General features: G+C 45.2%; 1 protein-coding gene across 14 annotated transcripts in view; it reads left to right on the forward strand.

The window, feature by feature from the left end:
* Nucleotides 1-16,455, forward strand: part of Sorbs1 (sorbin and SH3 domain containing 1) — a 226,687-nt gene that overhangs the window by 189,904 nt on the left and 20,328 nt on the right. For 9 of the 14 annotated variants that reach the window (XM_029472826.2, XM_085833983.1, XM_029472830.2 and 6 more), the window contains 6 exons: nucleotides 1,330-1,502; nucleotides 4,103-4,188; nucleotides 7,004-7,171; nucleotides 10,344-10,390; nucleotides 13,648-13,762; nucleotides 13,890-14,015. In XM_029472826.2, the coding sequence (XP_029328686.1) occupies nucleotides 1,330-1,502; nucleotides 4,103-4,188; nucleotides 7,004-7,171; nucleotides 10,344-10,390; nucleotides 13,648-13,762; nucleotides 13,890-14,015 (715 nt within the window). Of the gene's footprint in view, nucleotides 1-1,329; nucleotides 1,503-1,994; nucleotides 3,462-4,102; nucleotides 4,189-7,003; nucleotides 7,172-10,343; nucleotides 10,391-13,647; nucleotides 13,763-13,889; nucleotides 14,016-16,455 lie in introns of all 14 variants that reach the window. The other 5 variants (XM_085833984.1, XM_085833985.1, XM_021151938.3 and 2 more) reach the window with 2 other exon arrangements.

Below are 16,455 nucleotides of genomic sequence, written 5' to 3' on the forward strand. Positions count from 1 at the left end.
CTGACAGCAGTGTATACTGATGATGCATACTGTCAGGCTCTGACAGCAGTGTATGCAGATGATACATGCTATCAGGTTCTAACAGCAGTGTATATGGATATGATACATACTGTCAGGCTCTGACAGCAGTGTATACTGATGATGCATACTGTCAGGCTCTGACAGCAGTGTATGCAGATGATATATACTGTCAGGCTCTGACAGCAGTGTATATGGATATGATACATACTGTCAGGCTCTGACAGCAGTGTATGCAGATGATACATACTGTCAGGCTGTGACAGCAGTGTATGCAGATGATACATGCTATCAGGCTCTGACAGCAGCTTTGAAGGAAGTGAATGCTGGGCATTGTGGTGTGTGCCACTTGTCCTAGCTACTGAGGAGGATGAGGCAGCAAGATCACCCAAGCCAAAGGCTCAAAACAAAGCGATGCCTGTGGCCAGGGCACATAGAGTTCCAAGTTCTGATTTTCTCACTTGCTGATTTTCCTGGAGGCCACAGGTAGCTGGGGCTGTTCTTTTTCTACTGGTGATTTTGATGTTTCTGTCAGCCAAAGTTCTCCCACAGTGTAATCCAGAAAAACCTAATCTAGGTCATGCATTTTAACTGGCCGGCCACACTGGGAACTCTGTCTTGCATCCTTGTCCCTAGATGTACCATCTTGTATGGAGCCACTGGGCTCCCCATTATCCTATCTATAGTGTTTTTTCGTTTGTTTGTTTGTTTTTGTTTTTGCTTGCTTGTTTGTTTTTAAAGATAGGCTCTTACCGTGTAGCTCAGGGTGGCCTCAAACTTACGTTCCTTTTGCCTCAGCTTCCCAGGTACTGGAGTCACAGGCTCTCACTCATTTTTTAAAGGACAAATGCACTCATTGTAGTATGGGAGTTTTCTTGCTTGGATCATGTTTCTATGAACTCAGGCATGGTGGCCTGCCTGTCCGCAGAAATCTGTCTAAATTAGTGGTTCTTAACCCTTCTCCTAGTGCTGTGACACTTTAATATAGTTCCTCATTTATGATAACCTCTAATCATAAAATTATTTTTGTTGCTTCTTCATAACTCTAATTTTGCTACTGTTATGAACTGTAATGTAAAAAAAAAAAAAAAAACTGTGTTTTCCAGTGGTCTTACATGGCCCCTATGAAAGGGTCACTTGAACCTCAAAGGAGTTGTGAACCCACAGGTTCAGGGCTTTACCGGGAAACCCAAAAGCAGTTTTCTTCTCCCCAGCTGGTGACAAACAGGTTTTAAAAAAGAATGTTAAACAAGCTAACTCTTACCTTTCTCTCCCTCCCCTTTTCTCTTTTTAAAATTACCTTCTCCATAGTATCTATTCTTCCAACTTCCATGCAGTGAAGAGAGAATCAGATGGGACCCCCGGGGGTCTCGCTAGCTTGGAGAATGAGAGGCAGATTTATAAGAGTGTCTTGGAAGGTGGTGACATCCCTCTTCAGGGCCTCAGTGGGCTCAAGCGACCTTCCAGCTCAGCTTCCACTAAAGGTAACTGACAAGCTGAAGACTGCAGGCATGTCTCCTCCATGCCTGTTACCTGAGTGTTGGCAGCGGGTGGACCTCCAGCCACAGGGACAGAGCTCTGCCTATCCATGTCCAGGCTTTGGAGCCGCCTTGTGCCCCATCACCTGTTTTCTTGCCGGCCATTTTTCTTTCTGGTCTTAATGGTCCCTACCCACAACCTTGCTCTCTCTAAAAACATCTCTCTCTCTCTCTTTGTTGTTCTAATATCCCTTTCCTAGAAGTTCGCTGAGCTTCGGCCTTTCTTAACTGGCAGGGTGGCCATTTCTTTCGTTGCATTTTTTTGCACCTGCTTTGCAGCACCAATTATTTTGCTTCTAGACATCAACTGGAGACTTTTTAAAGCCCTTATGATAAGTGAGCATGTTACCTCTCTTTTTTTTTACCCCCCCCCCTCTTAAAAGCAGCTTTCAGCTTTAACCTAATGGGTGTGTTTATTTTATTCTGCATGCTTACCAGTGGATCGTAAAGGCGGGAATGCTCACATGATTTCTTCATCATCAGTTCATAGCCGAACGTTTCACACTAGCAATGCTTTAGGCCCTGGGTGTAAGCACAAGAAACCCCTGTCGGCTGCGAAAGCCTGCATTTCGGAGATCCTTCCTTCTAAATTCAAACCCAGGCTCTCTGCTCCCAGCGCTCTTTTGCAGGAACAGAAGAGGGTCCTGTTACCCTCAGAGAAGGCTCAGAGCTGTGAGAACCTCTGTGTGTCTTTGAATGATTCCAAAAGAGGCCTCCCACTCCGGGTTGGGGGGAGCATCGAGAACCTGCTCATGCGCTCCCGGCGGGATTACGATAGCAAGTCCAGTAGTACCATGAGCCTGCAGGAGTACGGCACCAGCTCCAGGAGGCCCTGCCCTCTCTCCAGAAAGGCTGGACTGCATTTCTCCATGTTCTACCGGGACATGCACCAGATCAACCGAGCTGGCCTCTCCCTGGGCTCCATCTCCTCCTCAAGTGTGCGAGATCTTGCCTCCCACTTTGAAAGGAGCAGCCTGACGTTAGCCAGGGGTGAGCTGGGCGCTAGCCAAGAGGGCTCAGAGCATATCCCCAAGCACACCGTGTCCTCCCGAATCACGGCCTTTGAGCAGCTCATTCAGCGGTCCCGGTCCATGCCGTCCCTGGACTTCTCTGGCCGGCTGAGCAAGTCCCCGACCCCTGTGCTCTCTAGAAGCGGCCTGACCTCAGCTCGTTCAGCGGAATCCCTCCTCGAGTCTACCAAGCTCCGTCCCAGAGAGATGGACGGGATGGACTCCGGAGGGGTCTATGCGTCACCCACGTGTAGCAATATGGCGGACCACGTCCTGAGCTTCCGGAGCCTTGTGCCCTCTGAGCCTCTTTCCATCTGCTCAGATGAGCTAGACCACTGCTCAAATGTTTCTAACGACAGCAGGGAGGGCAGCGGGGGCAGTGTTCATGGAGACTTCCCCAAACATCGCCTCAACAAGTGCAAGGGCACCTGCCCAGCTTCATACACCCGGTTCACCACTATCCGCAAGCATGAGCAGCAGTCTTCCAGGCAGCCAGACTGGCGCTCGGATTCCAGGGGGGACAAGAACAGTCTCCTCAGAAACATCCACCTGATGAGCCCCCTCCCTTTTCGATTGAAAAAGCCCCTCCAACAGCACCCCAGACAGCCTCCCCCCAGTGACTCCTCAGAGTCCCCTGCTGGCCAGAAAGCAGACCTTCCCTGCCAAGACCCTCAGGACCAGCCCCACTTTGCGGGGAAACCCCTGGTCCCTACTCGCCTGTCTTCCCGACATACCATGGCAAGGCTTAGCCACAACTCAGAACCCCCTCTGGACAGACCCGCAGGCCTGGAGGATTGCACAAGGGCCATTAATAACGGGAACCCTGTGCCCTACTCAGACCATGGCTTGGACAGGAACAACAACCCACAAAGTGAACTGGCAGCGGCCCATGGAGGTGGCATTTTGTGTGTTTGACCAGTCTCACCTCCCCGTCTCCACTTGGCTTGCTCTGTCCCTCTCTCTGTGTGCTTCTGGTGCTCATCCTTCTGCTTTGTCTTTTGCTTCTGTTTGTTTTGCTTGGCAATTAACCATGGCTTGTAGTGGCTGCACTTCTTTAAAAAACAACCCCCACCCACCCCTTCATTTAGACTAACCAACCAAACCGTTTCGAAAGAAAAATTGGCCGTTTAGCTCATATCCAAGAACTGGGTTCATTTGAACTCGCAAACCCCTGTTCACATCAATTCCCAGCCTCCCTGTGGTTTTTTGAGAGGCAGCCTCTCTCCGTGGCCCCGTGTGTATGTGAGTGTATGGTCTGTCCCTGTTACAGCCTGCGTACCTCTTTGTGGGGACACTTAAAAGAATGTCCCTTTCTTTGCTCACCTTTGGCTTTCTGGTGAGTTGTCTTTGTATTAAACCAGTTTGCAAGTAAATCCAAAAAAAGCAGGTAGGGCGGGGGCTTGGGGGGTTTTCCCTTCAGAATTTGTCACTATTTATCAGCATTGTTTATAAATTTGACCTTAATAATAGAAAACAAACAAACTGGCTTCCTACTAAGCCATGGCTCGTTTTAACTCTGCTGTGTTGTTTTTGAAGATTCAGAGTCACCAAGACATTTTATACCAGCTGATTACTTGGAGTCCACAGAAGAGTTTATTCGGAGACGGCACGATGATAAAGAGGTGAGTCTCCCTACTGAGCCTCCTTGTTCTTGTTCAGGGAGGAAAAAAAAATGAAGGAACTGAACTTTTTGGACACTTTTCAGAAGAGTGGTGGGGTGCAGGGACCAGAAGCTTTCCCAGAAAGCAGGACTGACTAATTTCCATACAGCCACTGGGTTATAGGTGCCACCTCCCTCCAGCCTATCAAAGGGAGCATACTTGACACTGGAGAGGATTGCAGTGGAAAGAGTGGAAGGTGACAGCCCTGGCCACTCTACAGTTTATAAACAATGAGAAGAAGTTGCTTGTGATTCTGCCAGCTTTAACTTAGAAGGGGGATGCTCACGTTAGTGCTGGCAGGCGCCACACAAGCACTTAAGAGCCTGGGCATTTTCACATAGGCACTTCAGAGCCTGGGCATTTTCTTGGAGCTGCTGAAATGTCTCTATGTGGGATGCTTTTCAGGGCCTGAATGGAGACCGTTCTGGAATATAGGAAAAGGTTATCCTGTATATTGGCTAAGTGGGCAGAATCTTCCCATCTGCTGTGATAGATAGAGCATCCCGGTGCACATGCTCTGGCTGCATATTCCCAGGAAAGGGGATTCCCATAGATTAGATAAGTTCAGTTGTCCACTTTCCTGTCCTTTGTTACAAGATGCAAGGATACTTTGAACTGTTGGCAGTGGGAGAGGATGTTCAAACGTGACAACTCTTCACATGTCCTCTCTGTTGGTCTAGCTTGAGTGGTTCCAGAGTTTAGGTGGAGTTTCCTTAAGGATTTAAGGCAAGGCTGACTTTGAGGGCTCTAATTACAATCATTGCTGTCGATGGTAGAACACAAACATGCCTCTCCTTGCCCTCCAGGCATGGTAAGCCAGGGGAGGTGTTTGAAGTCCAGAATTGTTTCAAATATCAAATCCAAAACTCTCAAATAATGAGTGTCTGTCAAGACTCAGGAGCAGATCTCCTTCCAGACTTTTCTGTATGAGTTTTGTCAGAGAGACCAAGTCCACATGCCATGAGAGGAAAGATAAAATGCCATTTTAGTAATGAAACGCTGGTATTCAGTCGGGAAGGTTTGCTGGGTGAGTCTTACTAAGAGGTTGTTTTAGTAACCATTGAACACTGCATACTTCATCGAGAGAAGCTTGCATCCTTGGTGATGCTGAGAGCTTGAAATGGTTTCTCTTTCCTCATGGATACGGGCTTATGTGGCTAAAGCACAGATCTGGTACCAGGTTTAAGCCTTTTCCATTTGATATCTGTTCCATGGATGATGAACTGTCTGTCAGCCAGAGCAGCAGTGCTTTTGAACAGGGCCTCAGGCAGGAATCCATCCCCACTGCTGAAAAAACAGTACAGGAGGGAATTTATGTCAACCCATTATTACTGTTGACGCTGATGATAATAGCCTTTCAGAAAAGGAGATCCCATCTGTCCTTGAAGGGCCTTTCGTGGTCACCAAGCCAAACCCCTGTTTTATTCAACAAGGGTATGGCTCGAACAGGGACACCTCCCAAAAGTGCTTGGCTAAAAACTAAGACTCCACCTTCCCGGGACAGCACTTTTTCTGTGGCACTGTGCTTTGCAAAGCACTTTGGTCTTGCTTACTCTTTATTACAGTTTTCTGAGTGCTGGAAGGCCCATAGCCATTTGTTGAGTTGTTGTTTTGTAGACCCCGGAGGAAACCTGAGCCATTATTCTTTAGAGCTGAGTGTCACATGAGTCATTTAATTGTCTGCTGGAAGAAGACTTATGTTTAGCTGAGCATGTTAAGAAAGACCAGTTCTAATAAATGCCTTCTCTCAAGGAGTATTAATCCCAGGAATGAAAATTGCAGTGAAATAAGAAAATGCTTTTCTATTGGGCCATTGGAGTAGGCTGTGAATGGAATTTGGTGAAAAGCAACATGGACTAATAGAAAAAAGCTTGAATAGAAATGGATGGTTATTTTCCTTTTAAAACATATTTCTTACTTATTGTTTGGAAATTTCGTGCAAATATACAGAGTGTTTGGATCAAATTCCCCATTTCCGATTTTCTAACTGGTCCCATACTCCTCCTCAACCAACCCTTTAATTTCCTTAATAGGGGTATCCATTTCTTCTCACCCTAGATGCTGTTATTGTCTCTACTGTATTCTGTATCATTCCCTGAAACTCAGCTTCATTTCCCTAATATAGAAGCAAGTCAGAGGGACAGAAACAAGACCCTCTGTCAGGCACATGAAGAGCCTTTGCTGTATATCCTGAGGCCTCCTGAAACTTACGCCCAGGGGGAAGAATTGGCTGTCCTGGGGGAAAGGGTGCCTCATTCTCTAATAGGGGCAGCTCAGCTGTGTAGAGAACATGGCAGTGTAACTGAAAAAGAAGCCAAAACATGACCTAATTTCCAGAGCGTCAAGGCCCATAGTCTGAAAGGCCTGGTGTAGTCAGGGGAAACAGCATGCCCCATCCTGTCTTAGAAACACATTATGAATGCCAGCTACCAATCAAACATGATCACAGTGTCTAAGCTGTACCCTTGTTACCAGAAGGCCCAGGCTTTGGACTGAGCCCAGGGGTAGTCAGCCAGACAGAGGGGTCATGTAGAATCCCATATCCCATATCCCAGTGTCCCAATTTTCTTCTGGACAGTGTTCTCTCCCTCTTACAAAGTACACAGTGGATGGTTACCATAGGGACGTAGAAGTTGTGTCCATAAGTCCCTTTGACAGTGATCTTTAATGTCTCTTCCTTGTTCACCGATACCTTCTTCCTTAGTTGCTTATGTGGCCATTTTCCATTAAGCTGGACCAGATGATTCACTGCCTGTTTTATGCAATTTCATGGCAGAAACTTTTAGCGGACCAGAGACGACTTAAGCGCGAGCAAGAAGAGGCCGATATTGCAGCTCGCCGCCACACAGGTGTCATCCCGACTCATCATCAGTTTATCACTAATGAGCGCTTTGGGGACCTCCTCAATATAGATGATACGGCCAAAAGGAAATCTGGGTTAGAGGTCTGTTTTGGTCACCGCCAACTGCTGCTTGACCCAAAGCAATATTTGCCTTTCTTTGGCATTGCCCTCTGTAGGCCAATTTAGTTCTCCAAACAGCACCTGTCATCCTGGCTTTCTTAGCCTTGCTTTGGCTCTTTTGTGGCTGGTGAATAGACATGAGCCCCACTATGTCCTGTGCTCTCTATGTTAAGCATGCCTGGCTGTGGGACTGGGATCTGCTGGCGCACACGCGTACTGCATGCTTAGAGCATTGGCTGCCTCATGAGTCCAGTCTTCTCCATCCTGCATTTGACTGTGATACCGTGTTGCATTGTGGTCTGCTTAGAAAGCGTGTCCCTTTGGCCATGTGTCTCAGAAGCTCTGGTCTGGACAACCCCAAGAGTCTTCTGTAAAGAGATGGTTAATGAAGCTTTTATTATTAGAGTTCCCGAGTGATGTTTTATAGCACTGACTTAGTGGCACTGCTGTTGAAAGCACAGTGCTGGTTGCTCAGTGGTGCTAGCGTATTTCACAGGACTGTGAAACTCTGACCTCTGCAGCGTGGGTAGACCCATGGAGAGTATAAGAGCACTCTGAGGGAAACCTCATCTGCTTGCTCTGAAGACACTGCTGCTCACTATCCCCATCCAAAGGTCTGCCTGTGTGTGAGGAAGAAGATGGCAGCCTGCAGACCTGCCTCAGGGATACATGGGCCTGTCGGTGCTGCTCAGCGGGAGTAGCTGCGGCAAGGCAGGCACGCTCTTCTTACCGGACCTGCCTTTTCTCCACAATGGCGTTTCCCAAACCCCTAAAGACATAAAAATGTAGACTCCCGCATCATTTCCCTGTGCCACCTGTGATGCTTTGACCTGGGATGAGGTCTAAGAATTTGCAAGTCCATCAGTTTCACGCTGTGATGTTTTAAGGCCCACAGGAAGAATCCCTGTCCTTTAGCTGACTGACAGAACTGGGCCAATGAGACCAGCAAGTGTGGGTACACTGTGGTGTGTGGATGCATTTCACTCCCAGCAAGAGTCAGCAGCCACTAATTCTGTGTAACACTCTCCCTGTGGAGAGCAGAGACAACTCAGTTTGTGTTTTTGGGGTAGCTGCCAGTATAAAACCACCTTCATACACAGTTCTATGTCAGCCAGGTGAGGTGTACAACCTGAATCCCAGTGCCTGGGATGTAGAGTTAGGAGGACCAGGAGTTCAAAGTTAATTCAAAGAAGGAATATTTGCTGCTGTGGTATAAATTTATAATGTTTACATCGCCATATAGCTGGATGACTGGGTAATCCATCTCTCTCCCCACACATTTTTCTGTTGTGATTTCTGTGAGTTTTTTTTTTTTCCTTATAGTTTTGGTCTTCGGGTTTTCTATTGTGAACGTTATTATTTCTCCTTGCTCTCACATCTGTTCTGCTCGTGTTTGCCTACAACCTTTAGAAAGTATGCCATAGGGCTGGAGAGATGGCTCAGTGGTTAAGAGCCATCTGACTGCTCTTCCAAAGGTCCTGGTTCAAATCCCAGCAACCACATGGTGGCTCACAACCATCCGTAATGAGATCTGACGCCCTCTTCTGGTGCATCTGAAGACAGTTACAGTGTACTTAGATATAATAATGAATAAATCTTAAAAAAAAAAAAAAGAAAGTATGCCATAAACATAGGCGTTAGGATGCTATGATATTACCTCGATAATATCATAAGGTTATAAGGTGGCTATTGAGTTGCCCCCTAACCTGTATGTATAGAGATAGATGGGAACTGCAGCATGAATACAGGATGAAAAGTTCGTATGGAGAGCCAGTCCCAGCACACACCTGTGAGCTCGAAGCTTGGGAGAAGGATCCAAAGCTCAAGGCCAGCCTGGGATCCAGTAAAAACAGAAACTTAAAACAGAACAAAACACCAGTAACTCCTGTGGTGCAGTGTGAACCCTAGAAGGTCCCCGTGAAGCCCAAGCCAAGAAATGTAGGGCAGATGACTAAACAAGTAGAATCATGTGGTGATGCTTTTGGGAGCCTTTTCTCACCTCGGCTCCATTTTCCCTTCCCACTCTGCCCTTGTCTTCTAATCTGGTAGAGGACCTACCATTCATTTCCTTTATGCTGTTGCAGCTGAAGAGGTCAGAGGTACATTGATAGAAATAGCTTGTGCATGTGATTTTTAAAAATTTCATGGGCCCCTTTAAAAACAAAGCCGGTTAAAATAACTGCTTTTAAGAGCAAAGAAGAAAGAGGTGCAAGTTGATAAAGGTGAAGTTTTTGCCAGAGTTGGAGCTGAACAAATTCCAGGCTGAGATTAGCACATAAATGTACTTAGTTGGGACAGGGGAGGTGATAGAAATAGACATTTAGGTGTGACTGGGGATATGACCACAAACCTCCACCCAGGTTAGGGGGAGAGATTTGACCTACTAGAGACAATTGAGAGCTGAAGCCAACTTCAAAGCAAAACCATGAAGTGTGGAAGAATTTGTGGAATGTCATTTGTGCTCCTTGGGTGACGGTAGATTAGACTGAGGAGAAGGTAAAGTCAAAGGAAGCTTTGTGTCTGTGGGAAGCAGAGGTCAGACCCAGAGCAACAGGGTTTTGGACTGAGGACGAACAGACTTGGGCGTGAGTTACTGACAGACTTAATGAGAATGTGAAGACGGCTGAGCCTGGCTTTGCAGGCAGGGGTGTGTAGGAGCCGCCACAGCCAGGATGGAGTTTCAGTAGAGATAGACTCAGGGTTTACCCTAGCTTTTTCAATGATGTCACAAACCGTAGGGACGTACAGAATGCAAGATGATATGAAAGGTGAACTAGACTCTGTTATGCTTTCAGTTCCTAACTTACACCAGGTAAACAGAAGATGCCCCACAGGGAGTAAGATGATAGGTAAGGCGTGTCTGAAGACTTCTGGCTGACAGTAGCCATGATCAGCTTGCCTAAAGGGCTTTTCAAACCATCTCTTACCTACAAGTGGCATTCTTGAAGGGGAATTTTCATGCATGACACAGCTGACTAAACACCATCTATCATGCTGATGGGGTCAGGTGCTGCAGTCTTGCCTGGATTTTTTTAAACTAAATTGAACTGGGTAGAGTAGATCTTTCTGCTTCGCTTTCTATAGAATCTTGTGAAAATGTGACCTTTTCATTGACAATCATGAGTTTTAACTCCACGTTATTTCTTGTGTTTAGATGAGACCTGCTCGAGCCAAATTTGACTTTAAAGCTCAGACCCTGAAGTAAGTGCTGCCAGCCATGCTTGTCTTCTTCGCTGCCTCTTTGGAAATCTGTTTGCTCAGGGTGGAGAGTTGGGATAGACAACTGTTGCTTCACCAAGATAGAAATACAAATACCAAACAGTCGATGCTATATGCCAGCACCATTACATCACATGTATTAACCCACTCAACTCTGATGAGTCAGGGCTGTGTGTGTGATTTTCACTTCCAAAACTTAGGAAATGAGTATGAAAGAACTTAGTCCACCTAAGAGGTTGATAGAGTCAGGATTCAAACCCAGCACCTTGACATCCGAAGCTGGCTCTGACGCACTGTCCCACCCTCTTTCTACCTGAATATGGCCTCTTTTTACTTGGCTAGGTTACAGAATGATCTGACCCAACCTTTAGTAGAAGGAATCAGAACCAGACTCTAGGAATAGAACTTGGCCTGTTTTTTTTTTGTAGCTCATGGGATACTAACATGTCTCTAAGTGTGTTCCTCAGAGTGTTCATCCTGCAAGATGTCCTTAAAAAACAAAACCAAAGAACAAGTGTTATAGAAATGAGCCAGAGATCCAGCTCCTGATATCTTTAGGCCCCTCTCCCACTGGAGGAGATGGACCGTTGTTGGCATGTTCATGACTATGGAACTCAGAGTCAAAGACTGATCAGCTTTTGTAGCCCAAATTTAGATGACCAGGAAACCTTTCTGTTTTCTGTGGAATACAGTTTGGGAAATGTTTCCACAGACAGGTTCCAGAAGGACTTGATAGCTCTATAGCTAATTGTGGATTAAAACAGACCATTCATTTTCTTTGGCAACTGAAGGTAATGTGGCCAGCCACACTCCATTGTCCTGCTGACAGGAGGCACCATGTCTGGGGATAAGAAGGAGTGCTTCCTTTCATGAGTGATGGGAAACAATCTCTCCAGGCTCCTCAACCATGTTTCCCATTTCTTCCAACACAAAACAAATAGCCAGGCCAGATTTGTAGAACACAGCCACGAGTCCGACGTGGTTCGATTTTACTCCATTCCCTTAGCTTGCAACAAGAGATGGCCGTGTGTGTGTGTGTGTGTGTGTGTGTGTGTGTGTGTGTGTGTTTGTGTGTGTGTGTTTGTGGACTTTAGATTTAGAAAGTCTACCACTCATATCTCTGTAACTATGGCCAGTTTATCAATGTCTCTCACCCTCTGTTTTCATCATTGATAAGATGAGACAAAAACTGCCCACTTTGCAAAGAGACCAGGCATGGTAAAACCAGTGAGGTGTTTTGTACAGCGTAGCAGAAATCCATACTCAAAAGTATGATATCCACCATCCTCATATTTGAACCAGAGAGAGAATAACAAAGAGAATATTTTCCTTTAAATTGTGACTTTGGGTGATACATATTTTTAGAATTCATTTTAAAAGTGTTCCCCCCTTTTTGGGTAACCAGTCAGATAGAAGAAGTAAGAAGGCCAGAGGTCCGTGGGACTGTCATCATTTATCAGTACTGCTAATGCCAGAGAGCAGTGCCTGCCTCATGTTCCCATCATGCCCTGCTGCCTTCTTAACAAGTCTATGTCCCGTGGTTGGTAGTGCATGCTTAGCTAAGGAGAGATCGCTATGAGTGTGTCCTATTGAGGACCATAAGCCATTAGAGACTGTTGGATGTTGGGGCAAGGGCTTGATGTATGGTTCTGGAACCTGGAGTTGGCAGATGATGATGTTGCATTGCAACAATAAAAGGTTATACAAATCTGAAAGGATCTTGTACTGTTAGTGCCCAGTCCTCTAACACTAGACCTAGGTATGTGGACCTTGTGGGAGCTGAGAGTGTGGCCTGAAGGATTTCGCTGGTGAAACCACTTTCCTGGAGACTAGTTCCTGGTTTTCTCCATTGAAGAAGTGGGTCAGACCAAGCTGCTGCCTAGTTAAGTGTACAGGGCCTTTATATAGAAAGAGGTCAGGTGCCACAGTGCCTAAAAGCCAAGTTTCTGGTCCCGAGGTGCCTGAGGAAGGATATCAGCCTCAGGATGTCTGTATTCACCTTTCTCAGAGTAGTGAATCTTTGCTTAACAGTGGGGCTGTTTCAGGACCCACCCGCTAACACAGTGGCACCCAAAGGGGGACTCAGAACACATCAAGGAGAAGCTTTGAGAAAGAACTAGCCAGAGATGTTTCCTTTTCACAAAGATGAACATCCTGCATCCTTTTTGTGGACTTCGTTTTGGAATCCAATTCCCAACATAGTATCTACACAAGCCTCTTCAGGATGCTTTTATCCTCCTAAGGCCAACGTTTTATAAATTTTCCAGCTGTGCCCTGATGCTTAGTCAGCACTCCTCATTTAGGGCTTCCTGGTATACTGCAAAGCTGCCACACCCCTTCCAAATGATGTTGGGTTGTAGCAAAAAATTTTTTAAATTAATTTTTTAATTCAAGAAAAGTTCAAGTTATTATTTTGTTCTGTTTTCTTTTTGTTTATAGTTTATTTGTTTTCCTCTCCAAAACAAAGAGTACTGGTTAGATGTGAATACTGTCAGAGCTGAGGCAAAGAGATGGGTGTGGAAGAAAGAGTTGGAAGGTGGGGGGAAAGGCACAAACAACATTTGAAGGAACATCCATTTTTCCTTTCTAACTCTTCTTTTTCATGCTGAGGAGGAAGGCATGACTCCAGAGCATGCACTGTACTGGGTGTTTTACCTGCAGTTTGCAGCTGCATTCGCCAACCTTGAATTAGATGCTGTGGTCAGATGAAGGAACATTCTCACCAAGAGGTCAAGCTTCCTGACCAAGTCCCAGAACTAGTAAATCTTTGAATTTGGTTTGAACTCAGCCTGCCTAACTTCAGAGCATTCTAGTACAGGCTGATGGAGACAGATGGTGGAGGAGGGATAGGTAGAGGGTATGAGAATGTCATAACCTGAAGTGGTTCAGGCATGTCTAGCTGTAGCACACAAGGAGCAGTGAAAGTAACCAAAGGGAGACATTTTTACCATTTAATAAATATAAATTCCCCCAAAAAATTCATTAAGAAAATCACAACAAACTATTATGACCTCCGAGCACTCTAATATTAGTAAGTATGTGTGTTGACATCCATCCCATAAAAGACTAGAAAACTATCCAATATGGTGGAATTTCCTGACAAACGGGGCTCTTGCCTCCAAGGATGGAGCCTCCCATCTTCTGGAACTTTGACTCCCTTGACTCCATGTAAAAGTCTTGTGTCTTCACCACGCACATTTTGAAGCATCTGCTAAAAGACAATGACCTTCCATCAACAGGGAGCTGCCTCTGCAGAAGGGAGACGTTGTTTACATCTACAGACAGATTGATCAGAACTGGTATGAAGGTGAACACCATGGCCGGGTGGGAATCTTCCCACGCACCTATATCGAGGTACCACAAACCACAGCTCCGTCCTTCTCAGGAGAAGCCCAGCATGCCTAAAACACCATTTTTCTTACCATGTCCTGTGTTCTCTTCTATTCCTCCTTTTGCCCTTTTGCTTTCTTTCCTGTCTCAGCTTCTTCCTCCAGCTGAGAAGGCTCAGCCCAGAAAGTTGGCACCCGTACAAGTTTTGGAATATGGAGAAGCCATTGCGAAGTTTAACTTTAATGGAGATACACAAGTAGAAATGTCTTTCCGAAAGGTAAGCCACACGCCTCATCCTGGCTTTGGGGCCTTTGAATGATGCTGTTATCTCAGAGGTGTGATGTTGCTATGGCTGCCAATCTGTAGCCTCAAGAACATAGTGGACTGGTCAGAAATTGGAATAGGGGAACCAGAGGCTTTTCTGAGATGAGATTTTACTTATTTTTATTTTATGTGTGTGAGTGTTTTGTCTGCATGTATAGCACCTTCTGTGGAGGTCAGAAGAAGCTGTTGGATTCTCTAAAACTGGAGTCACACAGGGGTGAGAGCCACCACGTGGTATCTGAAAAACAAAACTGCAGGTCCTCTGGGAAAGCGCGCATAGTGCTCTTAACTGCTGAGCTTTTTATCCATATCCCAAGATTTCTTTTTAATTATTTACACACTCAGTTTAGCCACATTGGGTTTACCAATTAAAGCCAGCATTCATGGCATCTTAGACCTCATATATTAACTGTATTCAGCCAACATATAATGATAAGCATTGTGCCAATGATTTGATTTAGGTTTGTTATGTCTCCATAAACCAAGTGGGGAGGCAGAACCATTGGTACCAGGAGGGACTTTAAAGGCCTTGAAACTTTGAAGTTACCAGAATTTCAGTTTGTGTGGGGGTGAATACTTGATCTGAGCCTCCACTGCCTCACAGAAAACAAACAAACAAATAACAACAAACAAAAAACATGGAGAGGTAAGGCCTCTTCAGGGTGCTGTAAGAGAACTGAATGAAGCAGTGTGACTTGGGCCAGGTCAGAGGTCAGTCCACAGGTGGGAGCAGTTCTTGTGGCAGAGCTCAGCATGCTTAACGTGATGGCAGTGACCCCATGGGTGATGGGATGGGGTGGAGCCGAAGGGCAGGGTGGGCTTCTTCCCACTGACTGAGACATTCTCTACATGTCATAGATCTCCAGCTTGCTGACGTTATGACAATTACTACTTTTATTGAGTATCAAGAGAAATGAACTAGAGCCTTGGGAGTAGATAAGCAACCTTATACAAAGAAGAAACCAGATGTTCCTTAATTGCCCATTGTCAGGGAATTCATGATTAAATTGTTACATAAATTGTGGAAAGATACCTCCAAGGGTGGTCAGTTAAGGTTTTATAACATCTGCACAAATGGAGAATTACGAGAGGCCTTGTTCCATATACCTGTAATCCTCATGCTGGGAGGCAGAGGCAGGGGATAATAGTGAGTTCAAGGGCATCCTGGCTATGAAGCAAGATTGTGTGTGTGCGTGTGCGTGTGTGTGTGTGTTTTCCTTGATAAAGTTGCTCCACTCTATATCATTAAGTATCAAAAAGTGTATAGGTGAGAGTGCAGTGGGCCACCTGATAAATACTCACCATCCAGACTTTAGGAACTCACGTAAGTGCAGATGCTGTCCTCTGACCTCTACACAGGGCCTATCACACATGTGTCCCCTGGAACCCACCATAAACATGTTACTAATAACAAAATAAAGGTGGGGGCAAACGATGTATACAAATCAAAATACGGTACATACTCAATTTCCATAGGGGAAAACAGTCTAATTCGTGTCATAGAAGCAAATCTGGAAAGCACCTATGTATTAACAATGGTGGTCCCCATGTACGGGGCAATTGTTTTGGGCTTTATTTCTTTTTATTCTGACTTTTCTGTAACATAAAAATAAAGTATAGAAAAGAATATAGAGAACTTTCTGAGGTTGGGTGAGATGGGTAAAGACACTAGCTGCCAAGGTTGGGCACTTGACTCCAGCAAGATGTCTTTGACCTCAACCAATCACACCTACAAAATTATATATAATATAGTGTATTATTATATAATACAATTTATTATTACATGAAAATAATATAGAATGTATATATAATTGTATATAAGAGAGATAACCTATAAAATTACATATAATTTATTACATAATAATATATACACATATATAATTTTATATGAGAGAGAGAACCTGGGTTGGGTGTGAGATGGCTCACACCTGTAATGTAATCCTAGCATGCAGAAGGTTATGTTAAAAAGACTGTTATGAGGTGAAGGCCGACCTTGGCTATATAAGTGAGCATGGGCCCTGTCTCAAAAAAAAAATAAAAGGCTATAGAGGTGACTCAAGGGTTAAGGAGCACGTGCTGTTCTTGCAGAGGATACAGGTTCTAGTCTAAGCACTCACATGATGGTTCACAGCCATCCATATCTCTAGTTCTAGATGCCCCCTTCTGACTTTCATAAGCACCAGAACATGGTATACTTAAATAAAAACAATTAATTTAAAATAACATAGTATCAAAAGAACAACCCTCCAGGTTCAGGGTTACCTTTGCCTTGCAAATGAAGGCTAGATATGTGACCAACTTGTTCTAAAGGAGTCTTAGAAGGTAACACTACAGTTACCTTCTGGCTCTAGGGCATGAATCTGAGCTCCTTATGAAATGCTTAACTCCTTGGT

Source organism: Mus caroli, unplaced genomic scaffold, assembly GCF_978045245.1.
Source record: "Mus caroli unplaced genomic scaffold, Mus_caroli_1 scaffold_20, whole genome shotgun sequence".
Lineage (NCBI taxonomy): Eukaryota > Metazoa > Chordata > Mammalia > Rodentia > Muridae > Mus > Mus caroli.